The 19,300-nt window shown below is 39.4% G+C and overlaps 1 protein-coding gene across 1 annotated transcript in view; it reads right to left on the reverse strand.

The window, feature by feature from the left end:
* The window catches only part of eea1 (early endosome antigen 1), a 273,538-nt gene that overhangs the window by 19,293 nt on the left and 234,945 nt on the right, over nt 1–19,300 (reverse strand). The window contains exon 24 of the mRNA XM_035426231.1: nt 1,272–1,432. Within this exon, the coding sequence (XP_035282122.1) occupies nt 1,272–1,432 (161 nt within the window). The remainder of the gene's footprint in view (nt 1–1,271; nt 1,433–19,300) is intronic.

Raw genomic sequence — 19,300 nt, forward strand, 5'->3', positions numbered from 1 at the left:
CAGAGTCGGCCCCGTGGTCAGTAAGCCAGAGGACCCAAAGTTCCTGTGTATAGTTAAACATCGTTACAGCGCTTTTATCCAAAGCGCTTTACAATTGATGCCTCTCATTCACCCATTCACACACTCACAGACGCCAACGTGAAAGGCAGCCATGCAAGGTACCAATCAGCTCGTTGGGAGCAATTAGGGGTTAGGTGTCTTGCTCAGGGACACTCTCAGGGTGGGGGATCGAACAGACAACTCTCCGACTGCCAGACAACCGCTCTTACCTCCTGAGCTATGTCACCCCAACGCTGATGTGCACGACAACGTTGTCATAAAATTTTCCCGACCGTGAAAAACTGCCTGACTTGTTTACATTTTGGACAGATGTGGCTACTGAGGTAAATCTATCGTTGTTTCCGGCGCAGCACTTTTGACACAAGTAATATCGGAAAAATCCCAAAATTTCTTCTTTCGGTGAAGAGTGTCTGACCGGCAACCGTAGAAATGTGTTAACACAGCGACAAAATTAGGCTATATCTAGAAATACCATCTTTGGGGAAAAAATGCTACGGTTAGCATTGAACTTGGTAATACATTGAACTCCACCCCATTCAATCCGTGCATACGACCTGATGGAAATGTTTAGACTAATATAATTCAATATTGCAATGATAATTGATTCCATGTACTGTTTCTGATGCTTAATGCATACCATAGTCACCCCATACAATTACCATTACCTTTACAGTCACTTCAGTTTAAATAAGTAACCAACAACAGGGTTCCCACTCATCCTGGAAAACCTTGAAAACCTGGAAATTTATCGACTAGTTTTCCACTCATGGAAAACACCTGGAAAATGAGAAAATTTACTAAATGTCCTGGAAATATTTGTGAGGTCCTGGAAAATTGTAGGCTAGGCTATAATTCAAGCTATTAAACAGTATATTTAGAGCTGAGATTGCATATTTTTCTGTTTTCTGTATTTTTCTCCGCTTTTCTCATTTTTATTAGCTGCTGAGATTACACAGCAGCACAAAGTTTTGAATGGTTACAGTACTTGCACATAGCCCCAACCCCTGCCCCACCACTGGATTTGGGCTACCATTGTCCATGTATAATGTCTGTAAGTCTAAGTCATGGAAATTGTCCTTGAAAAGTCCTGGAAAATGATTTCTTAAAATGAGTGGGAACCCTGAATAAGCAAACAAGCAATAAATTGAATCTCAACAGATTTAGTTTTACATGTGATAACTATTTTTACTATAAAAAATGTTTTGGTCCACCTTCAGGTCATGCCGCAGAGCAGAGATCTCTGAGTCCTTGGCATAGCAGTCAGATTGCAGTGCAGCCAGTGTTTGCTGGGTATTGTCCAGGCTCTTCTGCAGCTCTGCACACTTGGTCTTCTCAGATGTTAGGTCCTTGAACACTGCGGTCAACTGCCTCCCTCAGCTTACCCTCCTCCTCAACCTGCACCAGGAAAGAAACAACTGGAGTTTAACTCATAATCAATGATTAGAACTCATCTTAAATAACTCATTAATATGACTCAAAACAGGCTTATCCAGAACTCTAATGACAGATTCATTCTTAATCCATTAAAACCCAGGGGGCTTTTTGTAAGAATCCCTAATCTTATATAAACCCCATTATCCCTAGATAAAAACCAAAGGTGACTCCAGGTATCTCCAAAACCACTCTAAATGGCACCAAACCTCTCAAAATTGGAATGTTGTGTGAATTTTTCCCCCTAGCCATATTCCACTTCCAGAATTCTATTCAATTCAATGTGATTAAAAAAATTTCTTTAACCAGGAAAACCCCCATTGAGATCAAAATCTCTTTTGCAAGGGGATGTGACATAAAATACAAAGTTACACACTTACACGAGATAGCAGAATAAACAAGTTATAAACATCAAATGGAGAACGAGATAGTAGTGTAACAATTTAAAAGTAGTGCAGAGGTTAAAAGCAGGAGCATATTTCAGTCACAAGTCATGCATTTCATGTTTGAAGTCAGGAATCAAAAGTATGTGTCCAAGTTAAAGATTTATTTTGAAGATTGATCCAACTGTAAGGTGCAAATATCTGAAACCCAGCTTTTCAAATCCAGTAGAAGGACAAGGGACTTTAAAGAGTTTCACATCACTGGAGCGGAGGTGATAACTATGCGTATTTATACAACCCCAATACCAAAAAAGTTGAGCCAGTATGGAAAATGCTAATGAAACAAAAATGACTGATAATGTAAATTCTATTCACCCTGTACTATATTGAAAACAGTACAACAAAACAGTATTTGATGTTTTACCTTGTAAATTTAATTGTTTTTTGAAAAAAATATTTTGAAAATATACACTCATTTAAAATCTGATGACTGCAACACGCTCCAAAAAGGTTGGGACAGTCATAGGGCTGTGAATTTTCTTAGTCGAATCGGATTCAGCAGTTCAATATGACAATTTGTTTTATATATAAAGGTCTATAAGACTTTCTGGCAAAATAGTACATTGGCATGCGTTTCAGTACTGATTTAGACCACGTTAACGTAGTCAAGTGCAACAGAGTCACATGAAAAATTTTTGAGCATTTAAAATCAATAAATCCGTTAAGACAACTTAAAATGACGCCAGATGGCTGATTTGAATTGCCGACAATGCATTAGCCTGCGTGCGGATTTGTCGGAATCATGTCGGAATAATGAGACAGTACACAGGTATTTCTGGTTAAACCCAGCTCTTATAACTTCTTTATTTTGCTTTAAACATTAGAAATGAACAAACAAATGAAAGTTTAAATAAATTCACGGCATTGTCCGCTTTGAAATAACTGACATCATCTTCAACAGGATAGGGGCCTACTTCTTTATTTCTCTTTAAATATGAGAAGCCTAATATAGGCCTATACATCTAAACAAACATGTAAAAGAATAAATTAACAAATGAAGCAATTTAAGATTTTAATTTGATTTTAGTTGAAAATAATGCGTTTGTAAACAACAGTATAAATAAATGGTATTATCAGCCTTGAAATAACTGACGTCTCATCTTCAACGAGACCCTTTTTATTTTGTCTTAAATACAAAAAAGTAATATATGAATCTAAATAAACATGTAAAATAATAAATTAGAAAATTAAGCAATTTAAGATTAGACTTGTTTTAGATGAAAATAAATGCAAACGGTTTAAATAAATTCATGGCATTGTCCGCTTTGAAATAACTGACCTCTCGTCTTCAGAAAAATATTCTATTTCTGTAGTGTAGGCTATTTCCCTTTAAACACAGCCTAAAAAAGAACTAATAAATCTAAACAAGTGTAAGAGCCTATGAACAGGCCTAATAAAATTATACACAAATTAGGATTAGCCTATAATTATTTAAGATGAAAAAGCAAATGTTTGTATTCAGGCTCTTCCTACACAACAAAATAAATAATAGCCCTATAAAATGAATGATTTAACGGGAGTGGTCTTACTTTCCCAAGCTATGAAGTGTTCTTCAGGTTTCGGCTTCTCCCTCCAGTTTATCACGCATGTTGTCACGTGGAATTTGTCTAGCACGCGAGGGTTGCAAGAATATAAACACTAAATTTATAATTCAATATTGTAATATAACCACTGTCCATTTTTGTAAGATTCTATAATGATGTATTCCGGAATTGTAATGCACATTGACTGTCTAAAAAAAACCAAAAAAAAAAAAACCGACTGCTCGACTCAAATAATCTCAGTCCACTGAGGGGTCTCTGACAGATTAATCGAATCATTGACTTTCAGGGGGCAGCCCGAGACAGTCGAGTGTTTACCATTGTGTAACATCACCATTTCTCTTAACAACACTTATTAAGCCTTTGGGCACTGAAGAGACCAGTTGGTTAAGGTTAGCGTAGCGGAATTTTCCCCCATTCTTCCATTATGCAGGTCTTCAGCTGCGCAATTGTACGGGGCCTTCGTTGCCGTATTTTGCACTTCATAATGCACCACAAATTCTCAATTGGAGACAGGTCAGGACTGCAGGCAGGCCAATCTAGTATCCGCACTCTCTGCTTACGCAGCCATGCACTTGTAATCCGGGCAGAATGATGTCCCGGGAGAAGACGGCATCTGGATGGCAGCATATGTTGCTCCAAAATTTGTACATATCTTTCTGCATTAATGGTGCCCTCACAGATGTGCAAGTTACCCATGCCATGGGCACTGACACACCCCCACACCATGACAGACGCTGGCTTTTGGACCTGACGCTGATAACAGCTTGGGTCGTCCTTTTCCTCTTTGGCCCGGAGGACACGACAGCTGTTTTGTCCAAAAACTATTTTAAATGTTGACTCGTCGGACCATAAAACACACTTCCACTGTGCTACTGTCCATCTCAGATGAGACAGAGCCCAGAGAAGTCGATGGCGCTTCAGGACAGTGTTGATGTATGGCTTCTACTTTGCATAATAAAGCCTTAACTTGCATCTGTAGATGTAGCAGCGAATGGTGTTGACTGACAAAGGTTTACTGAAGTATTCCTTAGCCCATGTCATGATAACCATTACAGACACATGATGACTTTTAAGACAGTGACGTATGAGGGATCAGAGATCAAGTGTTTTCAGAAGTGGTTTTCGGCCTTGCGATTTTACGCACTGAGATTTGACCGGATTCCTTGAATCTTTCAATTATATTGTGCACTATAGAGAGTGAAATGCTCCAAATCCTACTGATTTGTCTTTGGTGAACGTTGTTCTCAAAGTGCTGGATTATTCGCTGACGCATCTGTTGGCAAATTGGCGAGCCTCGACCCATTCTTGCTCTTGAAGGACTAGGCCTTTCTTGGAGGCTCCTTATATACTACAGCACGATTGCCTCACCTGTTTAACATCACCTGTATCGCATGCCGTGATATTTTAACTTGTCACATCGTTGTTAGTCCTAAATTGCCCCTGTCCAAACTTTTTTGGAACGTGTTGCCGGCATAAATTTCATAACAAATGTATATCTTCAAAAAACAATGAAGTTAAATCGGTAAAACATGAAATGCCTTGTCTTTATACTGTTTTTCTTTGAATACAAAGTAAATTTACAAATTACTGCCTTCTCATTTTATTTGCATTTCATTTACCGTCTCAACTTTTTTGGAATTGGGGTTGTAATTAGTAGACAGCTGAGATAGGAAGGAAATTATTGTTCAATTATTGTTTTATGAATTAATATATACCAGTGGATCAAGCTACACAGATGTAATGAGGTCAAACCAGAGCATTTATATAGCAGACAATGATGGGTTAATGATTTAGCACCTGAAATGAAGTGTGAGGCACTATGGTAAACTGTATCCAAAGCATGTATGTAAAGTATGTCTCCATAGTCTAAAACTGTTTTTTTAAAAGTAGCTAAAATGAGTTTCCACTTGATTTTACAACTAAAATAAGATTTATTTTGGTTGTATATATATGCAATTTTAAAACTAAGCTTATTATCAAGGCAGATCCCAAGGTATTTATAGCAAGATGTGCTTATCTAGTGTGGTGATTTCCAATTCATCTATGACTGTGAAAGAGAGTTTGAAACCACTAGGCAGTTAGTTTTACCTGCACAAAGACTAGCAGTAGATAAAAAAGAGCTTACTGAACATAATTAAAAGCATTCTGAAGTATTTGAAAGGCTTGGGCAAAAGTGGCATAGCAATAAAGAATTGTATCCACAGCATATAAATGGATATTATAATTTGAGTTGATTACAGCATGAGAAAGATTATTAATATAAATTGTAAATAACACAGGACCCAGGATGGAGCCTTGGGGGACTCCTTTAGTTACTTTAAGAAAAGAGGATTTATGGCCATCAACTGATACACATTGGATTCTATTACAAGGTAATTGGTAAACCATTTAACTGCTGCAGACCCAAACCAACATCCCTTAATCTATCAATTAAGATGGAATGGTCAACTGTCTCAAAGACTATAGGAAGGTCAAAAAAAGGGACAGTACAGTGTTTTTATTGTCAAGCGCTTGGACTATGTCATTAATTACTGTGGAGGCTGCAGTAATTGTACTATGACCTGACCTAAAAACCAGACGGCACATTAATAAGTATAGGCTACTGTTGTTGATCTGAGTATTAACCAGGGATTCTAAAATTTTTGCCAGATTACGAAGTTTTGAAATGGGTCTGTAACTATTCAGCTCAGAGTGGTTGCCACTTTTAAACAAGGGGAGCACATAGGCTGCCTTCCAATCATTGGAAGAGTGTGAGTCAAAAGTGACAGATTAAAAATGAGTGAGGGGATCAGCAATAAGAGGTGCAGCAAGTTTCAGAAGCCTTAGCACTAACAGATCAGGACCTGCTGTTTTTATAGGATCTATATTTCATAATGCTTCAAGAACATGAGTAGAAGAAATAGGACTAAAAGGCTCAGTTACAACTGAAGGCGGTAAAACTTCAGGCCTAGTGACCCCATATTTTAATCATTAAAATATGACCAGCAGATATAAAATGTTTTGTTAAAAAGATTAACAATATTGTCCTTGTTAGTAACTGGCTGAGAATCCAAGAGGAGTCATTTGTAGCAGCTAATGATTTTATGGTCTTCCAGAACTGAACAAAATGTTTTACATTATTGGCAAGAGCACCCGCGTAGCCACAGGTGGGCATTGATGGGCAATGCCCACCCAGTTGGCACTCCTGCCCATCCAATCACAAAGCTTAATTTTGACTGGCAGTGCGTTTTGCAAATGCCAGCAGCCCTGGCCTCATCTTTCATACCGTTCATCGTTCATATCGCGCGCCGCATATCCACTGTAACGTTACACTAACGTTATATATGTAGCTAAAAATTATGGTGAAATTAAAACAAACAAATTAAATTAGATTTGTAGTGAGAAAAAGACAGCATGAGGAGGAGGAAGATGCGACGACTTGTGAAGTGGAAGAGCCACGTAAGTTAAGTTAGAACGTTATGTATCGTCAGATTTTCGGCGGCACCACTTAGCTAGCAGCAGAGATAGCTAGCTAGACTTCAAATCATGGTCCTCGAGGACCGTGCTGGTTTCCCACAGTCTCCCTTTACCTGGGAGTCAGGTGTGAAGACAATCTAGCCAATGAGTAGCATTAATTATTCAGTTAATTCCCCGGGAGAAAAGAAAATAGGGCTCCAAAAACGGGGGCTGTCCCCGAAAACGGGGACGTCTGGTCACCGTATCTACAGTACACTCTGACAAGCAAGTCTGAATAGGTTACAGAATCGCCATTGCATAGCACATGCTCCCAGGCTTTTATCATTAACGTTACATTTCAAATAGCTTAAGCTACCGGTAAAGGTGTGCATACATTTGGGGGTGATTGCTTTAATACTTTCTGTATGTGCTTGTTTTATGCTATATATGTATGCCTTATGTGCTCCATTGTTCCTTTGCATGTGCCTACTTCTGTGTTGCTCATGCCTGCTTACAAGCTCTCTGTGTATGTATTTATGTGCTTTGTTTACTATGGCTTCTAGTCTGGTCTGCTTGTTATTAATGTGTTAACATCAACCTGCCCAGGGGCAACAGATGGAAATTAGCGATCTAGCTAAATCTGGCACATTTACATCACATAATAGTGATGTTGATCAATGTGTATTTTCCCTGTCAAATAAATAAATAGATAAATAGCCAATGTTCTATAGATAACGTTAACAACAAAAATAGATTACTATGTGTTTGCTAGTGGTTTGTGTTATTTTTCTTGAAAATGCATTTTATACGACTGCTGTTGCAGTGTCTGCTGTGTGTCTGTAGGGTCATGGATCTTAGGCTAGCCTACTGCGTGTCTCTTGGTGCCTGTGTAGCTATCAGAGTTGGAAGTACGCATTGCAAAGTAGCTGTTTACTGTACTTTTTGTGGTAACAAGTGCAGCGGCACTACTGTCTAATCTGAGTAATAATATTACCGTTACTAATAAAAAATAAATAAAACATTATTTGCGTTACTATGTTAGACTATTATTCCCTCTAATCGTTGAATGTTTGTGATTATTCTCTCTCTGATGGCTTTGGAAGCAAGTCTGCTGCATAACACTAGTGCAATATGGCACAATATTTTAAAATATGTTCCAATATGGATTATTTTTCATCAGCCTCTGAACGTTCAGAGCGCATGCAGAAATTCCAGCTGCTCTATGCATAGCCTACGTTATATGATTATGCTGCTGCTGTTGTACTGCTATAACACATACGGACTGTGCCCATCTGACTTTTGTCTGTGCCCATCCACAATCAGATTTCTGGCTACGCGCCTGGGCAAGAGAAGTAACATGAAACTCTGCTTTACATTTCCTAATCAGAGAAGTGCATTTGTTCCTTAAGAAACTAAAATGGGACCAGTCAGTTTGAAAATCTGCCCAAGCAATATTCTTCGAATGAAACCTAATGAGAGTTCAGATGAAATCAAAGAGTTATCTCTCCCTTTTACCTTGTATCTTTAAGAGGAACATGTTTATCTGTGACTGCTTGAAAATGTGATTTAAAATAATCCCAAGCAGTATGAACGTCTGGGATAAGATCAGTTGAATCAGCTTCATGATACACAAAAGTTGTGTCTATCATGAAGAAATGCCTCTTCGCAAAAGTTTAAAATAAAAGGGGTTTTAGCCAATTTAGTATTCCTGACACAGGCTATGACAATGGTCACTGACATCATTGGGAACACAGAGACCGCACAGTATTTGTGAGGTAAGAATCAGATGAATAAGAGTAGATTTATCAGGCAATTTCGTATTTGATCAATAAATCAACGCAAGGATGAAATCGCATCTCTTAAGCCGAAGGAGTCTTATAACAGCCTAATACTGTAAACTGAGATTAGTTAAATAATTATTATAGGCATACATAATAATAATAATAATAATAATAATAATAATAATATAATTTATTTTATATAGCGCTTTTCAAGGTCTCAAAGATGCTTTACAATAAATGGTACATACATACATACATACAATGAAACATACAATTCAGAGAAATAAATAATAAATAAATAATTTTTTAAAAAAATAAATAAAACTTGAGCTGCTTTGGTATCGACATGGATTTTACCACCATAACATTAAATTTAGATGTTACATATATAGCAACACCCACTCCCTTTTTGGGTCTGTTTGATATACAGACATTATAAGCGTCTCGGCTAATAGCGCCATAGGGGATAGATTTGTTAAGCCTGGATTCAGACAGGACCAGCACATCAGGATCAGCAGTATGGACCCAGACATGTATAAAACCGCGTTTCCACCGCAGGAACTTTACCCTGGAACTATGAACCTTTTGAGGAACTCAGTGCGTTTCCACCGCAGGAACTAGGGTCTAAATTTAGTTCCGGGGGCTTTATTTTACCCCCCAAAAAGTTCCTGCTCGGGGGGTAGTACTTTCCGAAAGTACAGGAACCTTTTGGGTGGAGCTTGCAGCGCTGAACATTTCTGATTGGTCGAGTACTCGCAGTATTTTTTTGTGTTTATTTTTAGGCGCCATGTTTAAAAATATGCAGGCGCAAACCGATTTATTTTCATAATAACTTCAAATCAAACTTGTATGTTATGCGGCGCAGTAGCCTACTTTTGGTTATAGCCTGCCAACATCTTGAAATTATAACGTGTGCTCTTCTGTTCTTTTCTTGCTTTAGTATTCGTTTTATAAAATGCTAAGCATTCGTGCTGGGACAGCATATTACGTACCAAAACATTCAACGGATTAATTCGGTTGCTGAATATTTTCTTCCGGATTTTCTTTGTTAGCCCGTTGTAATTGACTCACAACGTTTGATACAGTTATGTGAGGTATGCGGTAGTTCTGCGTAATTCACATTGGTGATACAGTAAAAGCAAACTGGAAATCACCTTCCGCACTTTTTGTCAGGGTAAAAAAACAGGTTAATTCTAGTAATCATACCTTTAGCTTTTTCAGACTGCCGTAATTTTACTCTGCCGTTCTTCAATTCCACAAAAAGACCAGGAAGACTATGGACTAATTTATGGTGCATGGTTCGCATCTGGAGGGCACACTTCGCTGCTCGGCTAGCAGTAACTTCGAAGGAAAGCAAACGGTGGCTGTACCACTACTAATTTAAATTTTCACGCAAGTCCGAGTTTTCGTTCTATTCTTGTCATTTTGCGATTAGCCTATATAGAATTGACGATGAGAAAGTAATCAAACAGCAAATTGTTTACAACGTGTGCATGTTTTCTGCTGTTGTTGCCAGTTATATTAGAAATGTGAATGCATTATGTCGCTTCGGATGTCAAGACATGAAAGCGAATGTTCACATAAAAACATAATGAATGTGTTTGAGAGGATATATAAAACAGTTACAATCTGACTATTGGCCTGTTATATCCTATTTGTTGCATAACAACGGTCCATGTTCAACTACCAACGACAGTTTTGCTTGACAACGGTAAAATATGCCCAAACGGCTGCAGAAGAATTTTTAAATTCCAGGTGATTAAATCGATAAAAATCAATAAATACAAAAGTAACCATATATAGTCATTGTTGGTAACCCATTGTATATAAGTGGAATAAACCCCTCCGGGCTGTCCCGGTTATTAGAAAATAATGTAGGCTACTTCGGTGGTAGTATGGGGTTACAGAAGAAATCATATGACAGATGGACCGACGACAACGTCGCTTTTTCATAGCCTACGTCACTGGGCTAATTTGCCTAATCTTTGCGGGACTTTAGACCGCGGTGGAAACGCAGACAACCATGGGCTGAAGGAACCTTTTAGTTCCTTAAAAAGTAGTTCCTGGGACTAAAAGTTCCGGGTTCTTTTTGTGGAAACGCGGCTTTTGATCCAGTTTAGGAATCAGACTTCTCGCATTCATGTGCAAAAGACCAATACCATGTCTTATCCTAAAATCAGCAGGTGTTCACAAACTACCGACATCAGTACCAGGCCCGGGATTCGGCTTATATTTAATACTTAATATTTCCAGAAATTAAAACTAGAAGAACAATTAAGAGTCTAGTACTAGTCCCTTTAACCCTAGCAACAGGTGTATTATTAGGGACATCAGGACCGGGAATGGACCCAGCCGGTACAATAAAAGCTTTTAAAATCACAAAATGTTGGAGGTAGAAAAAAAAGGGAAATCAAACATGCTATGTTCAAGCCTTGTAATTCTGTTAAATTCAGAAAGACGTGGGATAGTGTTAGATAAATGCTGATAGGAAAGTATTTTGGAGTTTTTGGATTTTGGATTACACATGTTTCATTTACAAGTAGATGATTGCTACTATATCCTAAATAGAGGTAGCCAGAGAGGAGGTGAGCCAGTATTCCAAGTCCAATCGCCAAACTGTGTTGCAGCGTCATGATTTAGCAGACTACCAAATGAAAAGAGTAACCTGCGACCTGCTGAAACTGAACACCATAAATGGTACCCTAACCAGAGCAATAAGATCACACACAGCAGGTATAACTCATTTGCCAGAGACTGGATACAGAATCGAATTAAGAATTTTGTTAACACAAAGCAACAACCCCAACCAGAAAATCAACACAGAGAAAGTTTGAGAGCTTACGGATTAGAAATGCTGTTAGCACAGCAGCCAACAAGCAAGCAGTAACCCACTAAGTGCCGACTAGAAGTTGCAGCCAGTGTGGCCAGAAACCGGCAGGTGCCCAGTCAATAGCAAATCATACAGAACAGCTGTAAAGCAATGGGACCAATGAAGGCACATCGCCAATTCCAAAGAAATCCAAAAGTCCTTTGGCAGCAGTCGCAAGGTTGCAGCAGAGTGCTCAGGAAGCCAGTGGAGTCAGAGTGAAGCCGAGGTGCCACAGGGCCGCAAAGCTGGGGAGTAGAGCCAGTGATCAGGCAGCAAAATAATGTAAATTAAAGCCAGCAGGATATCCAAGAGTAGATGCTTGTGAGTCCAAGTGGATGTGAGTGAGCCGATTCCTCATCCGATACGGTGCTTTTGTAGCATTTTTTACAAAGATGTTTTACAGAGTAGGAAGGCAAGAAACAGGACAAACAGAGCTAACACCAGACCTGAAACCCCAAAGAGTAAGTACATGAGGCAAAAAACTCTCAATGGGAAGAAACCTCAAGAGGAACCCAGCTATTGAGGTGGAGCCTATGCTCCACTGACCAGCCTGGTATAAATTAGCAGTACAATGGAATGTAGCAGAAATGCTACAAGGGATCTATCACAGCAAATAAAATGGGTTAAGCAGATTACAGTTGAGGTGATAGCTAACAGGAGAAATAGAAAAACAAATGGTGTAGTTCAGAATAGTACAGGTTAGAGGAATTGAGTGATGGATCTGGAGTTCCAAGCTGTGTCAAGACATGGGAAGGAGAAGAACAGGCCTGAAGAAGTCCTATTGAGAACCCCACAAGCACCCTCTGGAACCCCACAAAGCAATTATTCTTTATTTACCCATTCTCCCGTGTTGGCTAAGCCCTGTATTTCAGTCAAAAGGTGCCCTTTTGGAGAGTTTCTAAGTACAAAACATGATTCCACATGGATTGCAGTAGGCTGCTTAGTCACCGTAAGCAAGTTTTAGTTGGCAGCATCTATTCACTGTCAGGAGCGACTTTATCTGTTTATTCAGATAAGTTTCTATGGCACTAACAGCAGTAGGCATTCCACGAGCCTTGGAATATAAAAGAGTTTCAGGCTTATGGAAGCTCCACAGTGTGTGGGTACTCCAAGGACAAATATTAAATGCCTGGCTTTTGACAAGAGAGAAGAGCTCAGTTTTGTTAGTTGTATGTTTCCGCATTACAGGGTTGGTTCACTTTGAGGAAGAATTTTCAGATAAATGACAGTTATAAATGACACAGTAACATAACATAATAACATAAATCGCAAACTTGAGAGAAAATAACGGCTTTTAAAAATGATAAAATAATAAAACAATAACCGATTAACATCTAAAACATTTCAGAGTTTTCCTTATAATAAAATGGGAAATAATGCCATCAATGTGATTACTTTATTATAATGACCCCATTGATTTCAGTGCAGTTTGAAGTGCAGGCACAAATGCTTTGGCACAAATGAAATTAGCATATTTTCTGACTTCAAAAGTGAAACAGCATTGAACTGTCAGTGAACTTTTGACACAAATTAATAGCTCTGTCTACTCTAATTTTGTTTATTTCCTTGTTAAATTACCAGTTAAAAGTGTGCCCAGATTTTGTTTTATGTTTGTGTGTGGAACGCCCATTGTGCTTACATTGCAGGCAGAACAAAAATGGCGATCCAGTTTGATGTCCTTTTTAAAAACAACAGGTTCAGAGAAGCATGAAGACAGTAAAGCATACCATACACTACCCTTGGGTACTTCAAGAGAGAAGTCAGGTGGAAGATTTTGTCAGTGATTGCAGCAGTGGTGAGCTAACGCTAGTTCTGCCGCAGCTGCAGAGATATTTGGCTTTAAATGAAAACAACAGTGAAGTTTTTTTCCCCCAAGAGAGGTGACTGGTCAAAAACATTAATTCAGCGACATTGAAGTGAAAACGAATAAGGAACTACTTTAGTTATTTGAAAAACATAAGCGAAATAAAGGTGGCCATAAACAAATTAGCTGCTTCACTTGTTTGTATACCTGCCAGCTAGCTAACTAATGAAAATGTTTTGTAATGTAATTTTTTAAAGAGTTAGGTGAACTTCTGGATATTTTAATATAATAACTCCATACATTTTTATACTATTATCAATTTTCTACCTTGCGTTTATAAAAAAAAACAAACGTTACTTACCCATGGGTTGTTCGAAGATCCAAACGGCTGGCCTGTCTCATTGACAGCAGCCATCATAACCCAGGTGAAACTATAGGTTCAGCTTTATGTTCCATACCCTTATTTTTAGACTTGATTGCCAAATTATGAGTATCCATTACCCTTAAGTAGAAGAAATTAATTATTCAACCTCGCATGCAGTTGACCACTTTGTTTTCAGTTTTCGCAACACCGTAAACTCTCTTTCCCACAGTTACCGGCTCATGTTACAGAAGTTTAAACTCGGCGACTGGATGTTTCATGTCGAAGTGCACCATGGGAGTCGTAGTTAACCTAAAAATCTCCACACACATTGCAAATCGCCACACGCATTTGCAGATCTCTCCCACGGCAGAAATGTAGCAAAAATCACGTGTAAAAAGACAGCCAATTGAGAGGCCCGCCTGAGTTGTAACTGATGATATAGACATTTACAGATCTATGTACGCATTTACAGATCTGTGTACGCATTTACAGATTTATGTACGTATTTAAAGATCTGTGTACGCATTTATAGATCTGTGTACGCATTTACAGATTTATGTACGCATTTGCAAATAATTCTGCTACAATAATAGCCCCATAGAATTAAAGCTGAAATAAGTCTCTAATTGATTGTTGTAAAATTACCTCTGATGTGAACAAAGTAGATGCCCTAATTGAGTTGCCAAAAGAAATGTATGGTAACATGAAATGTGCAGAATTGTGAAAAACTGGTGTGGTTGTATGAACAATAAGCAGTTGGAAAACCTCAAAAAAATACATGCAAATTTGCCTCTGCTGGGAAGATCTCTCATGGCGGCAACACCAAATCAAACTGTAAGCCACTGTATATTTGCAGTTATAAAATATAAATCACATAGCCAATAAGCAAGATGATGCAAACCAACCATAATCAAAAGGATGATCAATCTCCATGAACACAGATACTTCCAGACGTTATACACTAGGCCTATAGTAAATAGGCTTATCCGGTTAAGCACTGTAGCACATAAGTCAAGGATTGATTAGGTCTATGGCTGGCTTACTTGTGTAATATTCAAACTTCAACTCATAAGGAACAGTTGTCATGATCCATACAGACCATACAGTGATCGCATTAATGTCTCCACAGAGAAAAAGCTGTTCTTACGTCTCCACAATGGGAGAGATGATTGCAGGACTATAGCCAGCTCCCCAGCGCTCAGCCAAATTGACACCACAAAGTTCAATCTCATCATGACAGCACAACAATGCAAATGAATGAATTTCACCAGTGCGGAATATTAACAAAAATATAACAGACTTACATGAACAAGTCATTTTACTCACCATTAGTAGAACGGAAGGCTACAACTATGAGCTAAATGAAATTTCCTGAAAATGGCATCCTTACATTCGTCCACCAACAAGTCGGGAGTCGAAGCACCAAATACTAATGTCAGTCAAAGTGCTGCCAATACAGTGGCCATTGCTTCATTTTATGATGTTTTGACAACAGTCTCTGAACTGTCCATTTCTCCTCTGAGGCCTCTTTCATTTGTGACTGGAGGAATCGACGTGTAATACAGTACTCCACCATTTCGCTAAATCCAGGATATGTTTCATCTTTGTCGCATCAGGTCCAGTGCTGCCAGTTCAGTAATCCACTTCCCATTGTGCTTGCTGAAGCAAAGTTTTTCTTGTAGTAGCTTTTGGACCCCTCCATGCTTCCCCGACATGAAGGAAGCACCATCACAACAATGACAGTATTTTTGCAGAGCTGAGCCCAGCTGTTGTCCCTGACAGCAACACTGGCACATACTGAACGAAATTTCCCACAAGGGAAACAGAGAGCTGCATCTGCCATCACACTGTACTCCAGCCAGTGTCTCACATGACACTTGTTACTCACAAATGAATGTTTCTTTCCACTAAAAATGCAGCTCAAATATTTGTCCCATTTCACCTGATTGGGGTTTTCACACCCAAGATGCACTGGTGGAATAGTTGGTGGTGAAGGGTCTGGACCAAATGTTGAGCTGCTACCTGCTTGTGTAGGCCTACTAGTAGCCGGGCTGGCTTGCTGTATAGTGGGGTCAGAAGCAATTGGAAGAGTCGCCTGGCATTCGGGTGGGGGGTCTGAATTTGAATGAGTAGGTCCTGGGATAGTCGATTCTGGTATGGGTGGTGCAAATGAAGTTTTGAGCCATTTTCATATCTCCATTTTGTTAAAACTTTAGTTAGCTTCACCCTGACTGTGAAATGAGCTGAAACCACAGGCAAGCATGATGATGACCAGCGCCAAAAATTCAAATGTGCACGAAGGGGAGTTTTCGGTTTACTTGGTGGTCTGGCCATTCCATGAATTTTTAACCAATAAATTTGTTTGCAAATGAGTATTTATATTATTTATAGATTCTACTTAAGACTTAATATAATATAATGAATTTTGAAAATGTTGGGGTGCACAAAAGACAATTTGGATGAAGGGGCACAATAGCCTTGATGGGAAATGTCCCCCAATGCAACTTCATGATTGCAACACTGTGAATGAAAAATGGGGCAGGTTCAAAGGGGTTATTCTTGAGGCACAATGTGAATTTATTCCAAAAGTAAGGAAAGGTAAGTTCAGGAAGCAGTCTCCCCAGGGGATTAACAAAACTACACGGGAGGGTTTGAGAAAAAAAATGGTAGAAGATATCAGCACTGAGAGTAATACATAACATAACATAACATAACATAACATAACATAACATAACGTAAGACGAGAACAGGCCATTCAGCCCAACACTGCTCGTCTATTCCTACCACTAAACTGTACTTAATGCTTAGTTTACCTAAAAGCTAGATAGTATCTAACACTGTATCAAGCCGGGCCTTGAATACCCCCAGTGTTTCTGCCTCCACTACAGGTCCAGGCAAGCTATTCCACACATTGACCACTCTCTGTGTGAAAAAATATTTCCTAATGTCTGTGTGAAATTTATCCTTTGCCAGTTTCCATTTATGCCCCCTCGTTCTGCTAACCGAACTCAACTTGAACAATTTCCTGTCATTCACTTTGTTAATCCCTTTAATAAATTTAAAGGCCTCAATCAAATCTCCCCTAAGTCTCCTTTTACTAAGCTTGAAAAGACCAAGGATCTTAAGCCTTTCCTTATAACACTTATCTTTTATACCCGGAATCAATCTGGTTGCCCGTCTTTGGACCTTTTCCAGCGCCTCTATATCTTTCTTGTAGTACGGTCCCCAGAACTGCACACAATACTCTAAGTGTGGTCTGACAAGGGAATTGTATAGGGTGAGTATGATCTCCTTAGATTTATACTCAATACTCCTGGCTATGTATCCCAGCATCCTGTTGGCTTTTTTTTACTACTACAGCACATTGACCAGACCCTGATAGGCTTTGATCAACTATTACTCCCAAGTGTTTTTCTACACTTGGGAGTAATCCTAAGTAATCCTGCCCTATTTTGTTACGGCTGAATATATTGATATGCGTGCTAACGTATATAATTTTTTTTAAAAAAGCTAAGAGGCTCTTTGAAAGGCAAAGGCCTAAGATGCAAAAAGTAATCTGAAATGTTTCTTTCAATACCGCAGCAGGAAAAGGAAAGCAAGGAGGATGTAAGGTCCACACGTGCATCCATGTGTGCATGCATCCACGCACACACCCTCACATGAACACGTGACCTCTTATTTATCTTATCTTATCTTATTATTACAGCTGTCTGTGCTCCAGACACTCCCACTTTTATTGGCAGCGAATTGGTATTGTTTTGATGTTTTTTGATCTAATGTGATTGGACAATTCTCGACGCTATCTTTCATGTTCACACCCGCCATTAATATAACTACGGATGCGTGACTGTCACTTCTGCTCCTTAGCTAGCTGACCGGTACTTTCAGGAGATGGCAACTTCAAGTCGAACCGCGGAAATCAAAGAAAATTTGGTTATTTCCTTACAAAAACACCCTTTCAACAGGTGTTCGCTGGAAGAAAAAAAGAGGATAAAGGAGCTTGGACCGGACCGACCTAATTTACAAATTCAGCAGCAGGCAAGCGATCGAGGACGAGTTTACACCCGGGGCTTCTCCCGCTCTTGTTACGACAAACGGAGATAGCTAGCTGGATGTGGTGTAATTAATGCCTTTTATTGCTTTCCCTGTTTACTATTTCAGTGTCAACATCGAGGCGTTGTGGACAACAACAGGGGTACAAGACCTAAAACATCTTTCAGAAAAATGCAAACGGCACGAAAGTAGCCGCAGCCATCTAGACAACAGTATGAGGCTAAATTTTTTGGCAGGCTTAGCATTGCTGAACAGCTAGATGAAGGCTACAGGACTGGCATTAGAAGGCACAAGGAAGAGGTGACAAAAAATTGGCACATCCTGTCCAGAATAATAGACTGTGTGAAATTTTGTGGACCCTTTGATTTGGCTTTGCGTGGCCATGATGAGAGTGAGAGCTCCGATAATCCCGGGATATTCTGTGGGTTGGTGAATTTTGTTGCCTTCCTGTGAGGGTGGGGAAGTGTTAATGACCACACGCAACTACAGTAAAGTCAAAAGGGGATTTAAGTTACCACCGAAGTGGAAACCACTAGGTCTCAGTAAGAGACTTGAGGAAGGGGTAACGAAAAGAAAAGACCCAACTCCTAAGGGAGAATATCCCAACACAAGTAATAGTCTCAGCGGGATAACGAACTAAGGCGTAAGGAGTGAGTAGAATTTTAGTAAGACTGCAGTGCAGTCGGGAGAAAAGCAAAGAAAAGGTGCCTCGTAACGAGGAAGGCAAAAACGGCGTTTATCCTAAACCTTTTTCCTTACCATATTTTTCTCTAAGAGAGCTTTTCTCTGTACCAGCTATCGTTTACGTAAGTAGACACTAAAGCAACGAACAAATCTCAGTGAGCGTATATAAGCTCTCTCAATCAGGTGCAAACAATCGGTCCGTAATCAAAAGCAATCACGGAGCGCCCTCAGGCGGGTCCGAAGATTACCGACACTCAGTTACCTGAATAAGCACTCAGTTTCTTCAACGGGGATACTGAGTAGCCGCATAGCATGAAAAGGCGTCGATTAGTCACAAACCCACGGACACTTGCACAAGCAAACAGATAAGTAAACCCTGACACTCCCTTGATGGAGTGTTAAAAGAGAACCTTGAGAATGCCTCTGTATTTAAGGGAACTCAAAAACTTTTGCAGAACGAGCATACTGGACTGTTATGTTGTCTGTTGTGAGGAAAACATCTCAAAGAAGCCCAGAGCAGTGATTTTTTACCAATCCAGGCAGATGAGACAATGGGATAGCACACAGTCCCAATTTGTGCTTGTGCCGCGCTACATTGAATCACAAAAAACAACTGTGAGGAAAAATTTTGAGTTCATCCCTCTGACAAGTCAGCTAGGGGGGGAAAAAAAAAAACAAAAAAAAAAAAAAACAACAAGGGGGTGGGGCCCCCGAGTCCATGCTTACAGCACTAAAAGAGCGGTCCTTGCTGCCATCCTTCCTGAGGAGAGGCTGAATGAATTGGCCATGCTGTCAATGGAGACTGCAAGAGACTGGTGACTGAGATGACTGA

The sequence above is a fragment of the Anguilla anguilla genome, chromosome 7, assembly GCF_013347855.1.
Source record: "Anguilla anguilla isolate fAngAng1 chromosome 7, fAngAng1.pri, whole genome shotgun sequence".
NCBI classification, from domain to species: Eukaryota; Metazoa; Chordata; class Actinopteri; order Anguilliformes; family Anguillidae; genus Anguilla; species Anguilla anguilla.